General features: G+C 60.2%; 2 protein-coding genes across 2 annotated transcripts; one reads left to right on the top strand and one right to left on the bottom strand.

Annotated features, from left to right (window-relative positions):
* Nucleotides 1-770: 770 nt before the first annotated feature.
* On the top strand, nucleotides 771-9,272 carry LOC144247669 (uncharacterized). The gene is made up of 12 exons (XM_077789005.1): nucleotides 771-911; nucleotides 1,894-1,977; nucleotides 4,321-4,488; nucleotides 4,613-4,689; nucleotides 4,812-4,933; nucleotides 5,024-5,166; nucleotides 5,245-5,343; nucleotides 5,582-5,704; nucleotides 7,619-7,786; nucleotides 7,873-8,016; nucleotides 8,436-8,543; nucleotides 8,769-9,272. The coding sequence occupies exons 1-12, from the start codon at nucleotides 771-773 to the stop codon at nucleotides 8,949-8,951; spliced, it is 1,560 nt and encodes a 519-aa protein (XP_077645131.1). The 3' UTR covers nucleotides 8,952-9,272.
* Nucleotides 9,273-9,832: 560 nt separating this feature from the next.
* PRICKLE4 (prickle planar cell polarity protein 4) lies at nucleotides 9,833-16,309 on the bottom strand. The gene is made up of 8 exons (XM_031506934.2): nucleotides 16,236-16,309; nucleotides 12,474-12,626; nucleotides 12,243-12,350; nucleotides 11,613-11,750; nucleotides 11,321-11,521; nucleotides 10,948-11,134; nucleotides 10,578-10,856; nucleotides 9,833-10,299 (listed from the first exon to the last, which is right to left on the bottom strand). Exons 2-8 carry the CDS (start codon nucleotides 12,621-12,623, stop codon nucleotides 9,833-9,835), a joined length of 1,530 nt encoding a protein of 509 aa, XP_031362794.2. The 5' UTR covers nucleotides 12,624-12,626; nucleotides 16,236-16,309.
* Nucleotides 16,310-17,769: the final 1,460 nt, after the last annotated feature.

Below are 17,769 nucleotides of genomic sequence, written 5' to 3'. Positions count from 1 at the left end.
GTTCGGGAGCACCCAGCGGGTGATGCTGGAGCTGGATGGCGGCAGGCGCTGGGGGGGGTTCGTGTCCTGGGGGGGCAGGGACCCCGGGATCCCATCATCCATGGATATTCCATGTCCTGGGGGGGCAGGGACCCCGGGATCCCATCATCCATGGATATTCCATGTCCTGGGGGGGGCAGGGACCCCGGGATCCCATCATCCATGGATATTCCATGTCCTGGGGGGGCAGGGACCCCGGGATCCCATCATCCATGGATATTCCATGTCCTGGGGGGGCAGGGACCCCGGGATTCCCTCTTCCATGGATACTCCATATCCTGGGGGTGTAGGATCCCCTCTTCCATGGGTATTCCGTAGCTTGGGGGTGCAGGGACCCCAGGATCCCATAATCCAGGGGTGTTCCATAGCCTGGGGGTGCAGGATTCCCAGGATCCCCTCTTCCATGGATATTCCATGCCCTGGGGGTGCAGGATTCCCAGGATCCCCTCTTCCATGGATATCCCGTGTCCTTTCGGGGGCACTGCGGGTGCCCACGGGGCGCAGTTTGCGGGTCCTTGCTCCCACCCCGCTGATGGATCCGAGATTCCCGGAGGAATTTGGATCCCCAGGGGATCAGGGAAGCGGCGCTCCCCGGGCTCTGCGCGCTCCCGTTCTTCTCGGGGGCGGAATCAGCGCCGGGAGCAGGGTGGGAAGAGGAAGGGAAACTCCGGGGGAAACTCCCGGGGGAAACTCCGGGAGAGCTCCGGAGGAGGGAGCGGCTCCCGCCGGATATGGGATTGGAATGGGAGCGGAATGGGAGCGGGGGGATCGGGGGGCAGGGGGGCAGGATTGGGGTGCAGGAAAGCAGGATTGGGGTGCAGGGAAGCAGGATTGGGGTGCAGTTGCAAAGTTACGGGTTTGGGGTGCAGGGCGTAGGTGCAGGATTGGGGTGCAGGAAAGCAGGATTGGGATGCAGGGAAGCAGGATTGGGATCCAAGGAAGCAGGATTGGGGTGCAGAGGGGCAGGAATGGGGTGCAGAGGGGCAGGATTGGGATGCAGGGAAGCAGGATTGGGGTGCAGGGAAGCAGGATTGGGGTGCAGAGGGGCAGGAATGGGGTGCAGAGGGGCAGGATTGGGATGCAGGGAAGCAGGATTGGGGTGCAGGAAAGCAGGATTGGGGTGCAGAGGGGCAGGAATGGGGTGCAGAGGGGCAGGATTGGGGGGCAGGGAAGCAGGATTGGGGTGCAGGGAAGCAGGATTGGGGTGCAGGAAAGCAGGATTGGGGTGCAGAGGGGCAGGAATGGGATCCAGGGAAGCAGGATTGGGGTGCAGTTGCAAAGTTACGGGTTTGGGGTGCAGGGCGTAGGTGCAGGATTGGGGTGCAGGGAAGGATTGGGATTCAGGATTGGGATTTAGGATTGGGGTGAAGGGGTGCAGGGCTCTCCATCCCAACCCCCTCCGTGCTCCGGTGCCGCTTTGCAGGACCTGAGGCTGACACCCCGCAATTTGGGGACAAAAGTGGGGGTTTCAGGCTGGGCGATGGAGCTCACCCAAACCCCCGTGGCCTGACACCGGGATCCTCGGGGACATCGGGGGGTGACCCGCGGGGCTGGCGGTGACACGCGGCAGGGACAAAGGGTGTGCCAGGGCACTGCCAGCCCCGTGTCACCCCCCGGGGGACAGCGAGCGGTGTCCCCAATTCCAACACCGTGTCCCGGCTGGTGCCCATGCCGGCGGCCCCGGGGATGTCGCGGTGGTCCCGGGGATGTCGCGGTGGTCCCGGGGATGTCACAGGGGTGTCCCAGCGCTCCGGGCTCGGGGCTGGCAGCAGCATGGGTGGCACCTGGCTGGCAGAGTCCCCAAGCCGGCAGTGACGTCCTGTGGGACGTGCTGAGCCGGCCTCTCCCTCGCAGCGGATCCCGCAGCTCCTGGAGCCAGGGCGGCCCTCGGGCAGGATGTTCCCCTCGCCAGGCTGCAGGAGGGGCTTCCCCAGGGAGGTACGTGCGCTCCCCGGGGCCACCCTGCTGTGGCTGCTCCGTCTCCATCCTTGGGGATGCCTGGGAGAGCATCGCCGCGGTGCGGGCAGGGATTCGGGATCAGCTGGGCTTTCTGGCAGGGCAGCTGGGTGGGTTCCTGCCTCCCCCAGCCCTGCCGGGACAAAGCTGCTCCAGGGTTTCACGGATCTGTCTCCACAGCCCGCCCCGTGGTGGGATGGGCCATGGCCATGTCCTCCTGCTGGCCCCGAGGACGGCTGGGACGGGCCACCCTGGGATGAGCCACCCTGGGATGGGCCACCCCTGGATGGGCCACCCCTGGATGGACCACCCTGGGACAAGCCACCCCGGGATGGACCACCCTGGAATGAGCCACCCCGGGATGGGCCACCCCTGGATGGACCACCCTGGGACAAGCCACCCCGGGATGGGCCACCCCTGGATAGACCACCCTGGGACAAGCCACCCCGGGATGGACCACCCTGGAATGAGCCACCCTGGAATGAGCCACCCCAGGATGGGCCACCTTGGAATGAGGCACCCCGGGATGGACCACCCTGGGACAAGCCACCCTGGAATGAGCCACCCCGAGATGGACCACCCCGGGATGGACCACCCTGGAATGAGGCACCCCGGGAGCAGCAGCACAGGAGCTGCTGGCACAGGAGGCACCCGGTAAGGGACAGGGCTGGGGGAGATGTCCCAGGGATGTGTCACAGGCACGGTGGGAGCGTTGGAGTTGCTCAGGGAGACCCTCCCAAGTCACAGCAAGGAGCCCCCCTGCTCACTGAACCCCATCCCCAAAACCAGTCCGGGCTGTTTGGATCCACTCGTGGTTGCCCAGGTGCAGACAGGAGTTCCTGGTTTCCTAAATTCCCCAAAAGGAGTTTGGAAATGTCAGGATCCAGCTGGGGAAGCTGGTCAGAGGTTTGTGTCTGAAGGATTCCACAGCTTTGCCCTCCCCACACCCCCAGGATTAAAAATAGCAAAACAAATACATTTACATAGGTTAAATAAATTCTTTATTTCCATGGATGGAGATGATTGGCCTAAAGGATCTCCACCAGTTATGAGGTGTTGTGAACGAGGTCCTACGTGTTTAATTTAATAAACCACAAAATTAGAATTGAGCAGCAATTTTATACAAAGTGAACACAGTCAAGCAAACATGTACAAAGTAAATTTTGGCAGTGATTAATTAAATCTGATTAAGGTTTTGATAAGGCATAAGCAAAACTGACCGGGGTACGGGGAGGGCCTTTGTCCCTGCCTCACGTGCAAAAACAAAAGGATCCAAACACAATTTATGTGCTGTATGCTAATTGATATTCATCGATATTTTCCATAAATCTCCTCCTAGTTTTGATTCTGAAAATCTACATCACTGTCCTGCACAGCACATGCTCCTCTTGTTGCTAAGGGGTCTTTTTCCTTTTTGGGGATTTTTCAGAGGAAGGCTTCTCCTCATCCTCACTGTCCTTTGAACAACTCTGCAGGCTGCACATGCACCCCAGGCCTTGTGTTATAGAAGCCAGCATTGTATTCCAAAAATAATCCTTATTATTCCATAGATACCTGGAATCATCCCAACTTTACCCATTTCAAGGCCAAATTAATTAATTATCCCAAGGCCTATTCCGTTTTGGGATTTTACTTATCTCAAACTACATGCCGCACCTTATTTCCTCATGAACATCTGAGAACATCTGTTTCATGACACTAATTACATATCCTTCCCTCTATTACTGTTTAGCAAATATATTCTAAAATATCGATATAATTACAATTGTTAACACGGATCACATTCGTTTATCACCGTGGTTATACCAGGGCGCTGCTAATTAAACCAATAGCTCCAAAGTTAATCAGCAATTACAAAGTTTGGATTGATGCTGCTCACCCAGACCCGCACAAATCTCTGGCTCGGCCTTCCAGGAGTGGCCAGGAAAGGAATCCACGCTCACTGTGCGGAGCATTTGTCCTTAAAAAAAGCAAATTGCTGCCCTCTGGTTCCTCCTAGGAAACATCTGCCCCCGTTCCCTGCCACTGCCACCTGCTCTGGGGTTTCACATCCTCGTGGGGTTCATTTTTGGGATGTTGGGGTCAGGCTGCTCAGTGTTCTCCTGGCAGCCTGACCCCCCTGCGCCGCTGCTCGTTGTCGCAGTTGGGTGAAAGCCGAGCTGGTTCACCCTAATTTCACCCTGCTGCAAAGGGGGCTTCACCCACAAATCCAGGGCGGCCCAAAGCAGGGGCTCCCCCGCGAGCAGGAGAGGCACAGAGGGTCACAGCGGGGAGGGGCAGCAGCAAGAAATCCCAAAAATCCAGTGGGATGTGTCCTCATCGCAGCCCGGTCCCAGAGCCCCCAGACCCTGCCGTGGCCCCGGGGACGTCCCGTGGAAGGAGGAGGAGGGGGACAGGAGGTGGGCACCCCACGGCTGTCCCCTGCCACCCCCGTGGGATGACAGAGAAGCCGTGCCGCGGCCTGAGGACAGCTTCGGAGAGATCTGGTACCAGGTGAGGCGGGCTGGGGGTGGTGGCAGCCACAGGAGCGAGTGGCTGCAATGGGGCAGGGGCCACTCGCTGTGACGAGGACAGTGTGCGGGCACCCTCGGCAGCCACAGCGTGCCATTCCCTGCAGGATGTGCTGCCGGACCGCTGGCCCCAATTCCCCGAGGAGGAGCAGCCCCCGCCCGCAGCCCCCGCCGGTCCTGCAGGGTGGGTGCCCGGCTGTGACAAGGAGGGGACATGGGGACCTCGGGCAGGTGTCCCTGCCCCGGCTGGGATTGCACGGAGAGCCCTCCCAAGCCAGACCCCACCCTGGGGCTGTTCTCCCGCAGGAATCCGGGGACATTCCTGGAGCACCGCCCGCCCTGGAGACATCGCCCGGCCGGGAGGCGACCGAGCCACCCCCGGCATCTGGTGCTGGTGACCCGGGCGTGGTGTCCCCGGCCGCCCCGAGGTCCGTGCTGTCCCTGGGCAATCTCCTCGCTGCTCTGCAGCCCCTCCCGGGCCAGGCTGAGGGGTCCCGCCGCCGTTTCATCCCTCGCAGGGCACAAACCTCGCTCCAAGCCCTCCTCCCCTGCGCACTTCAAGCGGAGCCAGCCGGCGGCCAGGAAGGAGCCGCAGCCCCCGGAGCCTCCCCAGCCCCCTGCTCCTCGCCAGGATGCTGCAGAAAGGCCGGAGCAGCCGCAGGTGTGGGGTTTTACCTGTCCCCTCCTCATCCCGCAGCAGGAGTGTGCCCACCCTGAGCCTTGTCCTGCTTTCCTCCAGGATGTGCCAACGGCGGCTGGGGATGCCCCGGAACCGCCCAGTGCTGCCAGGAGCCCTCGGGAGAGCCCGGCTGCCGATCCCGGCGCTGCAGAGCCACCGGTAGGAGATTCCCTGGTCCCAGGGGTGCTCCCAGCTCCGGAGCTGCCTGGCTCAGGGGTCTTCTTGGCTGCTGTGACATCTCCCTCCTCTCTCATCCAGCCTTTCCCCTCTCCGCCTCGCTGTCTCTTTGCCAGGCATGGAATTTTTCCGGGCTTTTCTCTCCGTGGTTTCCTGTGGGTTTTAGCTCCCTGATGGACACGGGATGGACACGTGCCCTCATGCCATTGCCTGTCCCCAGGTGGAGCTGGAAGCTGGGCAGAGCCCTGTGGGCAGCCAGGATCAGGATCCCTGTGCTGCAGGAGCAGATCCAGCCCCTCCAGAGGAGACCTCCAGCTATCCTGAGATCCAGGAGCACCTCGAGGTATGTGGGACTGCTGGGAAGTGGCACAGGATCAGCTCCAGGCTCCCCAAAATCCTCCCCACCAGCGGCACACTGCTTCCCTGCGGGGGTGGTGGGCTCCAGGACGGTTTGGGTGGATGGAGACCAGAGATCTCTGAAGGCTGCTCTTGGAATATCTGGTTTATTAGAGAGGGTGGAAGGCCCTGCTTGGAGTCACCAGATGAGACCCGTGGCAGGTCCCAGGGCGTGGAGGAAGGGAGAGGCAAGGGGCAGAGGGAGATAAGAGACGATCCCAAGAGGATGTTCAGGAGAGGGGCACTTCCAAGAGAACAGAAGTTCCAAGAGAGCGTCCGGCTCCTCAGGGACTCCTTGTCAGGGGGTTCAAGGTGGGCTGGAACAAGATTTAGGCCACTGGGGTCACAGACTCCTGATGCTTCAGGGAAGGTTACAGGTGTGGATGAACCACACATTGGGGTGAGATCCAACAGTCCATCTGACCCTTGGACCTACCTGTAGGCAAGGGCATTGTCCAAGCAGAAGGGGGATTGTCTTCATCCTGGCTGTACTATTGTTTTCTAGTTGTTCAGTAACTAAGGTTTGGTACCTCACAACTTGTTACCATCTCAATCTCTGTATTTCCTAAATCTTTAGCCAGGCAATCCTATTTATAAGGGTTTCTTGTTTCACCTTCCCCAACCCTTCCCCTGGGGATGTTTTCTATCCCCACCCCAAAGCAGAGCCTGCAGGGGAGCACGGCCCCCTGCCCAAAGCCTTTGTCCCCTCACCGTGGCGCAGTGCCGGGAAAGAAAGGCCCCTCCTCAGATGTGAAGGGTTTAATAAGAGATAATAAATAAGGGACAAATAAATAAAGCAGAAGTGGCAGTGCTGTAGCTGTAGCCAGAGGCCTGCACACTTCTCAGTTGTGCTACTGTAATTGCACAACTTCCTCTCTTTCCTTGGCTCAGTCTGGGGCGGGTTTGCCACAGCTCCGCCCTGCATTGAATTGTCATTCAATCTAAATTGAATTGAAATAGGATTCAATCTAAATTGGATTGGGATTCAATCTAAATTGAATTGAAATAGGATTTGATCTAAATTCGATTGGATTAAGATTCAATCTAAATTGGATTGAATTAGGATTCAATCTAAATCGAATTGAATTAGGATTCAATCTAAATCGAATTGGATTAGGATTCAATCTAAATTGAATTGAATTAGGATTCAATCTAAATCGAATTGGATGAGGACCCAAACTGCTGCAGGGTGGTCAGGAGGCAGCGCAGGGGGCTCCTCTGGTGGTCTCCTGATGCCGCTTTGGACCTGGTATTCTCTTTTTCTGGTGTTTTGTTCCCTGTTTGTGCTGTCTTGGTTATATGTTTTACAGGAGCGGTTATCTCTTGTGACAGCCTTGCTTTATGCACATTTTCAGTTATACAATCCGCCAAAGCCATTGTAAATCTGCCTCCTGCCTGAAAGCAGTTACAATTTATAAGCAATTGCCATTTCTGATAATATGAGAAATAATACATATTTATATTTTATATGTTTATTATATAGAATGAAATATATAATTATATAATATATAATTATATAATATAATATATAATTATATTATATAATATATAATTATATAAGAGATAATATGTAATATATTATATTATATATATAATATATAATATATAATATATAATATATAATAGTATAACACAATATAATAATTAATATAATATATAATATTATATTATATACAATAAAATATACTATTATATTATATATTATATACTCTTATATACTCTATTATACTATACTATACTATACTATACTATACTATTATATTATACATAAAATGATATCAAATACATAAAATCCTATTTAAACTATAAAATGCTATTAAATAAATTAAGCCAAACGGAGGTGGCTGTTTGTGACGCACAGGTAGAGCCGTGCAGCCCTGGTGTCCCCAAGGCTGGCAGCGGGCGCGGGTCACACCCCCCGAGCCCCGCAGCCCCTCCGGACCCTGCCAGGAGGGAGCCCAGCCCCCATTCCCGGGAGCAGCCGCCGCGTGGAGCTGGGGAAACTGAGGCACAGCCCGCCCGGGATGGGGTGAGTCGGGGTGCGCCGCTCCGTGTCCCCAGCCACCACGGGGCCGTGCTGGCAGCGCTGTCCCCTGTCCCTCTCTCTGTCCCCAGCCCCTGCAGAGCCTTCAGCCACCCGCCGAGCCTCATCCTCCTCCAGGACCTGCAGCAGAGCCAGCAGAGCCCGGCCGCGCTTCTCCTGGAGCCCGCAGCACCCCAGGGACCTCCCCGGGGCCTGGGGCCGGGCACACAAACCCGGTACGGGGTCTGGGTGCCCCCCACGCCCCCGCAGTGTCCCCCGGGCTTGGGGACGGTGCCGCGGGCAGAGGGGACCCCGCGGGAGCCGGGCTCGAGGGGCAGCTCGGGGGCACAGCCGTGCCGGCCCCGCGAACGGGACAGGGAAAGAGGCCAGGGGAGTGACCCGAGGCTCGGGGTGCCAGAGCGTGAACAGCCCTGGGCTGGAGCTCTGAGGCGGCCCAGGAGAACCCTCCAGAGCGGCTTAATTACTGCTAATGAGGGAGAGAAACTGGGGCAGCTCTGGCACCCGAGAGAAGGGTGACAAACCAGTGGCTCCTTCCACAGGGTGGCCAGTCCCGGGCTGGTGACCAGCACTGGCAGCCCCAGTTTGGCTCAGCACCTTTCCCCTCTGAGCTTTCCTCGCCTTTTCCACCTCCCAGGCTGTGTCTGGCCAGCAGCAGCTCTGCTCCGTGCTCCCGGCGCCGTTCCCGGCCGGCATCGATCCCCGCTCCGCCGCCGTCCTCAGGAGGAAGGCAAAGATCGAGCTGGTGAGCCCTGGCAGCCCCTGATGAGCCCCTGAGGGTGCTCCAGGACGTGGGATCTCACCTGAGGAGCTTTGGGTGGTGGGAGGTGTGAATTTGGGGTTTTGGGGAGGTGCTGTGGGCGGTAAGGGGCTAGCAGGGGCTCGGATGATGTTTGGGGGTTTGTGGATTAAAAGTAGGGGTTGCTTGGTGCCGGTTTTGGGGCGCTGACGCCGTGGGCCTCCCCTGCAGTCGTACCAGCAGTTCAGCCTGAGCATCGCCGTGGTGGCCACGATGCTGCTGCAGAAGGAGCCCTCGATGGAGGCGGCGCTGGGGCTGGCGCTCAGGGCCAACCTCCGCCAGGGCTGCCGGCACCACCTGCAGCAGCTGGAGGATTTCATCGACAGCCTGGACTCGGGCACCGCCGGCCTCTGAGGGCAGCCACCCCCTCCTGCCAGCTGCCTGGGGGTGATGGGGGCTGGGACAGCGCTTTGGGGGGCTCAGGAGGGTGCTGAGCCTGCGGGATGAGGTGGGAGATGTTGGCAGCCCCACTGCGTCTCTTGGAGAAGGAGGGTGAGCAGGGTGTGTTTGGGTTTAGCCCTTCCCAAACCCCTGAGGGCAGCAAAAGTGTTACTGGTTTTACTGGAGGCAGGGCAGCAGCCCCTCTCCTCCATGGCTGATTGCCAGGAATGTGTTCCCAAAGCCCAGCGAGTGTTCCTGGGTTTAAATGTTCAAATAAACCGTGTCTCCTTTGCAGCCCTTGCTCTGCCATTGCTCTGTTCCTGCAAGGGAGGGGTCCCACAGTGAACCCCGGCTGTGGCAGAGGGCAGAGGTCACCCCTGGGGACCTCCCAGCCCTGGTGCCATGGTCAGTGTCACAGTGGGCTGGGAAGGAGCAGGGCAGAGCCTGTGCTCAGTTTTCAGCCAGACTTTATTGGAGCTTTGCCATGGGCGGCAGCAGTGCCGCGCCCCGGTCCCCTCGCGGTGGTGGCAGCGGGACACGGTGCCACCAGGGATGGAGAGGGGTGGCAGTGGGGCACGGAGGAGCCCGGGGAAGGATCCCAGTGGGAGCAGCGGGGTGATGCAGGCAGCTGCCCTCATCTGGAGCTCCGGCCGCTCTCCCCGGCGCTGCCGCCTCGTCGGAGGTGCTGGAGGCCGGCCCGGCCCCGCTCCCTTCCTGCTTTACCTGTTCCTAATTCTGGGAGAGGCTGGCAGGAAGCGCAGGCTCTGCCGGGGGAGGGATCCCAGCAGCTTCTCCCACAGCCTTGGGCCGTGGCAGGACCTGGCAGTGCCACTCGGGGACCCCGGACCCCGCTGTTAGGACACACTGCAGTGCTTGGCCGTCCTGCCCCTGCCCCTCCCCGGGGGCTCCCTGCCCAGGGAATTCATCCCGGGCTTGGGGATGGGCTTCCCGAAAAAGAAGCCCTCCTCCTCCGAGTCCGAGTCCGAAGATGAGGAGCAGGTGGGACACCAGGAGTCATCCTCCTCCGTGCCATCCTCTGCCCGGGGGCTGTGTCGGGGAGGGGAGGTGCCCGCTTGGCACGGTGGGTTTCCACTGCCTGCGGCTGTTCGGGGTTCAGGGTCCCCCAAAATCGCGTGGCCCAGGGCTCCGGGCTCGCTGGGCCGCTCTGGGCCAGGCTGGGGGGCTGAGGGGTGGCCGGCTGGGGGTCCCAGCACCCCTGGGTGCTCCTTGGTGGCGTCGCTGCTCTGCTCCCGCGCAGCCGCTCCGAGATCCCCGGGGCTCCTGAACGCGGGGTGCACCGGGGCCTGATCCAAAAACGCCTCTGGAAGAGGGGAAGTGGGTGTAAGGGAGGAAGGAGAAGCAAGGGTTGTCGAGGGACACAACGGGGCAGCACCAACCCACCCCCAGCCCCCACTGTGGTGGCACTTTATCACCACTCCCACGGTGTGACATCCCCGGTGAAGCCCCCAGAGCCGGGATCTGCTCCCACCCCCAGCTCCCACCATGGGGGGAGTTTATCACCACTTCCCACGGTGTGACATCCCCGGTCAAGCCCCCAGAGCCCAGATCTGCTCCCACCCCATGGCAGCAGGACCCTACCAGCCCCTTCCCCCCGCTGCCTGCAGCCCCCCGCTGCCGAGCTCCTGCCGGGGGACAGGGGTGTGGAGTCGGGGGACGGAGCGGAGGCGAAGGCCGAGTCGGAGGAGTCGGAGGCGCTGGGAGAGGCGTCCTGGCCGCAGGTGTCGGAGCAGAAGAGGCGGCCGCGGCGGCAGGTGAGGGGCTGTCCCCGCAGCGGTGCCCGGCACCGGCTGCAGCAGAAGCAGGAGGCTCGGGCGTGCCAGTGCAGCCCCTGGTGCGTGACCTCCTCGCTCTCAGCACCTGCGGGGCAACCGCAGCGTGAGGTTCTCCAAACCCCCAAGAAAAAGCCCGAACCCGTGACGCCACAAAGGCTCCGGGGGTACGGCCGTACCGATGGGGTCCCCGCACGCCTGGCACGGCTCGGCAAAGAGGCTCTCGAAGCAGCCCCGGCAGCAGGGCCGGCCGCTCCGCATCACGTAGCGCTGCCCGCGCAGGGGCTCGTCGCATTCCAGGCAGCAGAAGTGCTCCAGGTGCCAGCGCCGGCCCTCGGCCTCGATGCACTCCTCCATGAAGATCAGCTGGGATGGGAAAAAGCGCCCCGTCCTGCTGTGCTGGGCGGGGAGGAGGAGCCCCCAGCCCTCCAGGATATCCAGGGGTATTCCTCCAGCCCATCAGTGGTTTTGATGGATTTGGAGCCTCCAGCCGAGCTCGGGGACATTTAACAGCCAAAGCGAGGTCAACGCCTCCCCGTGCCCGGCACCCACCTGGTCGCAGGAGGCACAGCGGGGTCGGAAGAGCTCGGCGTGGTGCCGGCCGCAGTAGATCCTCCCATCCTGCTGGAAGTAGATGAGATCCACCAGCTGCTGGTGGCAGAAGTGGCAGGAGAAGCAGGACGGGTGCCAGAACTGGTCGCCCAGGCGAGACGCCGAAACCCCCGGGTCCCCTTTGTTCAGCCTCCGGCCGCACTGCAAGGCAGAGGGACGCGAGGTTTGGGGCAGGGCTGGCTTTTGGGGACGGGTCCCTGCCAAGGAATGGCAGCTGGAGGGGACAGCTCACCTTCCTGCAGGGACAGCCGTGGCAGGGACCCGGCACGGGACACGCCAGGCCCTGTCCCAGAGCCTCCTGCCTGCGGCGGGCGCTGAAGGCGCGGAGCTGGCGCCGCTCCTCCTCGGCGAGGTCGGGGCAGTACCGCTCCTGTGGGGCACGGGGGTCAGGGGGGCTCTGATGCCTTAGGAATTCAGCCTTTATCTTTTCCAATCATCTAGAGTCCCGCAGTTCTTTAGTGTGTAACTCTAAACTCCATACAGTGGGAGCTGCTGCTTTCCCATTTTGGGCAGACACAACAATTCCTCTCCAGGCCTGGGAATCAACAACACCTCACTGCCCCAGACCCTGAGAGATGGAAACAAAAGAGTTGGAGGAGCAAACTTGGGGTCAATAACTTCATTAGCTGAAGCTTTAATTGGAAGATTAACCCCCAATATTCAAAGGTCCCAACTTATAAAAGTGTGAAACCCGTAACCTGTAGTCCATTTTTGGGTGTAGCCCCTGGGGTGGCTTTGTCAGCCCTAAATGTACCTGAAAGCCCTTCAATAAATAAAACTGATTTTAAAGCTAATTTTGTTTGGTTGTGGACATCAGGTGAGCCTGGGGAGGGGAGCAGCACCCCAAAAAGAGGGGCCTTACATCGCAGTCCTGAGGAGGCAGCTGCTGCAGGAGGGCTCTGGCTCGGAGCCGGGTCCTGTCAGAGGGAGAGCCAGGCTGGGGCGCGCGGGGCCCGAAGCACGGCGGGACCTTGGGAGAAAACAGCAATGTCAGGGTTTGTCGAAGGTGCCAAAATGCGTGCTGGAGCCCGGGAAACGGGATGCTGCGGTGTGGGAACCCCGCGGGGCTGGGGGAGAGGCGGGTGCTGCCCACCTCGGGGGGCGCGGGGTCCGCGGGGGGCTCCAGGTACTCCTCCAGGGCACAGCCGGAATCGCTGTCGGACGAGGCCGGGGGGAGGCCGGTGCTGGTGCCACACGGGGAGGGCTCGTCCTGCTGGGGCCATGCAGGGCTCGGCAGGGACATCAGCTGGGGACAGAGAGCAGAGGGGTCAGACCCCAGGCAGGGACATCAGCTGGGGACAGAGAGCAGACGGCTCAGACCCCAGGCAGGGACATCAGCTGGGGACAGAGAGCAGACGGCTCAGACCCCAGGCAGGGAGCAGGGATCCGTCCCTGGGCATGGATCCCATGTCCCCGTGGCAGCAGGACAAGCAGCTCCTCGTCCCTTGCAGGGACCCTGGAGCACATCCAGCTGGAGTGATGCTCCAAGGCACCACGGCCTCAAGATCTTCCGGCTGAACCGCTGCATGAGTCTGAGGGATTTTTGGGGGGCTCCTTTCTTTTTGGGGGTTACAGCAAACCCACAGCGAGGATACGGGCACTTGGCAGGACTGGGGTTTTGCCTGTTGAGCGGGATGGGATGGGATGGGATGGGATGGGATGGGATGGGATGGGATGGGGATGAAGCCAGGCAGTCAAGACCCCAATTGCCCAATCTGAAGCTGGAACAGGTTTTGGAAAACAGAAACACCCACAGCAGGAGCTTTCCCCCAGCTGCCACCAGCCCTTCGCTGGCACTGGTAATCCCAGGTCTAGTGGGAACAGACCGAGTTTGAGCCCAACTCAGTGGAAAATAAATCCTTTCCCTCGGGCTGCCATTGTTCTGCCCAGGGCTGTTCCTGCCCGGCTGTCCCAGCCCACAGCACACGCCTGGCTTGGGGTTACGCAGTGGAAACCCATTGGAGCCGTCCCCTCCTCCCCACGCGGGCGCTTTCCACCGCGCTTCCTTCCTGCCCCGGCTTCCCAAAACAAAGGCGAGATGCTGATGTGGTGGCTCCTGGGGTTCCCTGGATGCCAGCCCAGAGCCTGACGCCCTCAGCCCGCGCTTCCTGCCCTGCCATGGGGAGCCAGGGTGGGATGGGGGGGACAATCACGGGGCCGTGACCAAACACGCCGAGGGATTCACCCCTGCAACGCCCACCACGGGTGGATCAACCCCTCTGGAAAATGTTCCATGCGTAAAACCGTCTCAGGGATGAGAGGTGAGAACACCCAGACCACGAAATTTTGGTCCTCCTACACCTCTGCCACCACGAGGAGCCGTTCCCTGCTCCACACTGGGACGGGGCTGGCGTGTCCCCTCTGTCAGGGACACATCGCAGTGTCCCCACTGCTCCCAGCAAACACTTCCAGCATCCCCTGCCCCCCATGTGCCCCTTCCTGAGCAGCCCCTGCGGTGCTGGGATGTGGCAGGGGCAGCTCCGGTTTCCCTGCCCCGCTGCCGGGTCAATGATTAACGCTGCAGATCGGCTAATCAGAGAGATAAAACAAAAAGGCTGCTGGCTTTTTCCTGCCCTTTGGGGTCTGGAACCCTGGGGCAGCCCGGGGGGACGCAGGGATGGTTGTAGGGTGTCGTTCAAAGCTGTGCTTTGGGATAGGGATGAAATAATCCGGTTTGAGTGCAGATTTGCTGCCCAAAAAGAGCCCTGGCCTTGCTGGCTTGGTGAGCTGGGCCAGGGAACAGCCTCGGCTCGACAGGAGGAGCAGGGTTGGGGGAGACCCTGGGATGCCAAATGGGGACCCTCATGTGCAGCCCCAGCTCTGCTCTGCCTGGTTTGGGGACAGTGTCCCCATTTCTCCCTCCCGTGGGAGGTGGGGGCACTCCCGGGCTGCGCTGGGCTCATTAAGCCTCCAAGCTGCATTTGTGTAATTAATCTCTTGGAACTTTGCTGTTCATTAGACCCCTGCCATGCTCAGCGGTGCCAGCCTGGCCCCAGCCCCGAGAGGCACAGGGAGCCCACGGCAGGGCCACCAGCACGGTGGGGTGGCACTGCGGGGCTCGGGGCTGCTGTGAACACTCGGGGATGTGCCGCAGAGCCCAGCCCAGCCCAGTTTGATGTGATTACGCTGGCTGGCAGCCGTCTGGGCTGTAAACAAGTCCCTGTAATTAGCCCCAGACGGTGACAGAGGTACGCGCCTCCCTAATGCTAAAGAGCCGGGCAGCCCCGACAGGTCTGGCTCCTCTGCTCCCCGGGCCTGTCCCCTCTTCCTTCCTGCCTCCCTCGCTGCCTCCGGGCACTCCTGCTGCCCTTCCCTGCCGAGGGATACAGGGATGCTCCAGCCACCCCAAACCTGGGCTCAGGCGCCGGGCGGAGGTGGCACCATGGTGGCACTTTGGGGGAGCTGCCTCTCCCTGCCAGCAGGTCCCCGGGAAGGGACGTGTGACAGACCAGTCGGGCAGGCTGGGTGGCACCGGCTGCCATTTGCCTTGGCTGGAAATCCTCCTCGTCCTCCTGCCTGCGGGAGCTCCTCCGGATGCGTTTGCCCGAACTCTCCGAAAGGATCGGAAGCCGTCGCGGCTCCCTGGGTACAAGAGGCTGGAATTCCTGGGAATACTGATCTGATCTGGCTCGCCGGCAGCAGCCCCTGTCTCCAGCTGGCTGTGGGAGCCCGTGTGGGCTCCCAGCCCTCTGCTGCCAAGGTCACACATTAACTTGGAGCGCAGCCACCCCAGCCTGCTTGGAATTCAGCACAGGCTCCCTTGTTCCCATCCCTGCCTCAACTTTGCTTCTGCAGGAAACACAACATCTCCAAAAAGCCCCTCAAAGCAGCGCCGGCAGCTCCCAGGGGCACAGCTCCACGCTGGCCTCACCCACGGGATAACCTGTTTCTGCTTGAGCTCCCGTCAACACAGCTGCGCTGGAGGAGCAGGAATAAAGATGCGGAGAAATAAAGATGCAGAGCAATAAAGATGCATCTTTTGGGGCGAGATAAGCTGAGGCCTGGCAGGGAGAGCCGGAGCAGCAGGTCCTGCCCGACCTGCAGCTGGTCTCGTGGGGAGCCCACGGTGCCTTTTGGACCTGGGGTGGCACCAGGTGGAGCGGCCCTCGGTGCCACTGCTGGGCTTTAAAAACGCCTTTGCAGCCCCCCAAATGATGGGGGAGGGTCTCAGCATCCTGCTCTGCCGCACCGCACCGTGTCACCCGTGTCACCGGAGGGGACAGCGGCCCGTTGGCTCACCAGGGGATGTGCCAGCGCTGCCAGAGGCTTTTCCCGCCGTGCTTGCCCTCAGTCCCACAGCACGGCAGGGAGCAGTAACCCATTAACCCAGCCTGGCTCAGCCATCCGGACACCCGCAGCTACGGACCGAGACCCCCGCCCCTCGTCTGCCTGCAGCCCCCGGGATGAAGATTCGCCCCCCGCCTCTCCCTGTGACCACCAGAACGAAGCCCCCCACCCCTCCCTGTGGCCACCAGACGTCCGAAGGGGCCCAGCTCCATCCCCCATCCCCAAATATCCCATTCCCGGCCAATCCCAGCTGGAGCAGGGATGGTGCAGCGCACCTGCCCGGCTCAGGGCTGGCAGAGCCTGGCACGATGGACCGGGCGTCACCTCCTGCTCTCAGGGGACATTTCCCGGAAACAAAGACGGCGGGGACAGCGATATCATCTCCCTCCAAAAAAACCCAAAACAACAAACCTCCAAACAGCCAAAATCCCCCCGCTCCGCCTCGTCCCCTTCCCCCGGCAGCAGGACCCTCCCGCTGCCCCCTCCTCCCAAGCTCCCTCTCCCGCAGCTCCATCCCCGCTCGGAGCCGGGAGAGCCGCGCTCGGGAGTCGCTTCCAGCCGCTCGTACCTGCCCCTTCCCGGCGCTCCGGGCCCCGCGCTCCGCCGCTCCGGGCTCGGCCGCCCGCTCCAGCCCCGCGCCGGCCGCCGCCGTCCCGCCCTGCTCCGGAGGACGCGAGCGAACGGAGCCTGGGCTGGGGAAACTTTGCAAAGCGAAAGGAAAACATCCAAGCTCCGTCGGGGAAACGCTTTTTTTGTTGTTGTTTTTTCTTTTCTTTCTTTCTTTCTTTCCTCTCTCTCTTTTATTTTTTCCCTGCCTGCCCAGGCACTGGCTCCGCGGCAGCCGGGGTCCTAATTAGAGGCTTTTTAGCCTAAACCTCGGGAGGCAGCCAATGGCTGGAATTCCAGGGCAGGCAGGGAGGGGAAAGGGGGGGGACATTAACCCTACAGGGGAAAGAGCTGCCGGTGACATCTGGCTCGCTCCTACCTCTCATTTTCCGAGCGCCCGCGCCCTTCCCTCCATCTGCGGCTCGGTTCACCCCGGGTTGCCGTTTGATGGCTTTTATGATCCCGCGCGGTGATTTATTTCCCTGCCGAGATCAGAAAGAGTTGAAGCTTCATGAAAGAGGGGGAAGTGTCATTACACCCCAATTTAGAGGTGGAGAAACTTTGGCTGGGCTCTCACAAAGGAGTTAGCCAGCGGCAAGTCAGGATGTCCCAGTTTCCACAAGCCCTGAACACCTGACGAGGCTCCTCCGAGCCATTCCAAGACCGGCTCCGGCTGCAGCAATTCCACCCGGGCAGGACTCAGGGGAAAATTTAGCAGAGCCTGACGCGAGGCACAGCGTCCTGTTGGTGTTTCTGTGCGTTTCTCAGCGTGCTGTAAGATTTTCCTGCCCGCTGACGTGACTTTGGGGATGACAGAGGACGCAGCATCCCCAAAAACCCCCCCACGTCTGCGGGGACCAGGCTGGATCTCTGCCTCCTGCGTGGTGCCGGGAGCTGTGGCTCGTTTTGGGAGCCCCGAGGGGTGTCGGAGGCTCTGGGATCAGGGTGGCACTGCAAAAAAAACGCACAGGGATGGCAATTTGGCAGAGGAGGTGCCAGGCTCTGTGACAAGCCCGTGGCACCGCTGGGCGAGGCCGTGCAGGGGTGTTGGGCACAGGTTGTGGGGCTGCCTCATGGAAGTGTCCAAGGCCAGGTTGGATGGGTTTTGCGATGCCTTAGGAATTCAGCTTTTATCATTTCCATACATTTGTAATCCTGCAGTTCTTTAGTGTGTAAATCTAAACTCCATACACAGTGGGAGCTGCTGCTTTCCCATTTTTCCAAAACAATCCCTCTCCAGGCCTGGAATCAAGGACACCTCACTGCCTCAAGCCAGAGAGATGGGAACAAAAGGGAGTTGGGGAGGAGCAAACTTGGGGTAAAACAACTTCATTACCTGAAGCTTTAATTGGAAGATTAACCCCCAATACGCAAATGACCCAAACTTATAAAAGCATGAAACCCCTGACACATGGTCCGTTTTTGGGTGGGCTTCATCTGTCCTAAATGTACCTGGAGGCCCTTCAGTAAATAAAACTGCTTTTTTATTCCCTTCA

Source organism: Lonchura striata, chromosome 30 (genome assembly GCF_046129695.1).
Source record: "Lonchura striata isolate bLonStr1 chromosome 30, bLonStr1.mat, whole genome shotgun sequence".
Taxonomy (NCBI): Eukaryota; Metazoa; Chordata; class Aves; order Passeriformes; family Estrildidae; genus Lonchura; species Lonchura striata.
This window is presented reverse-complemented; position numbering and strand designations above follow the sequence as displayed.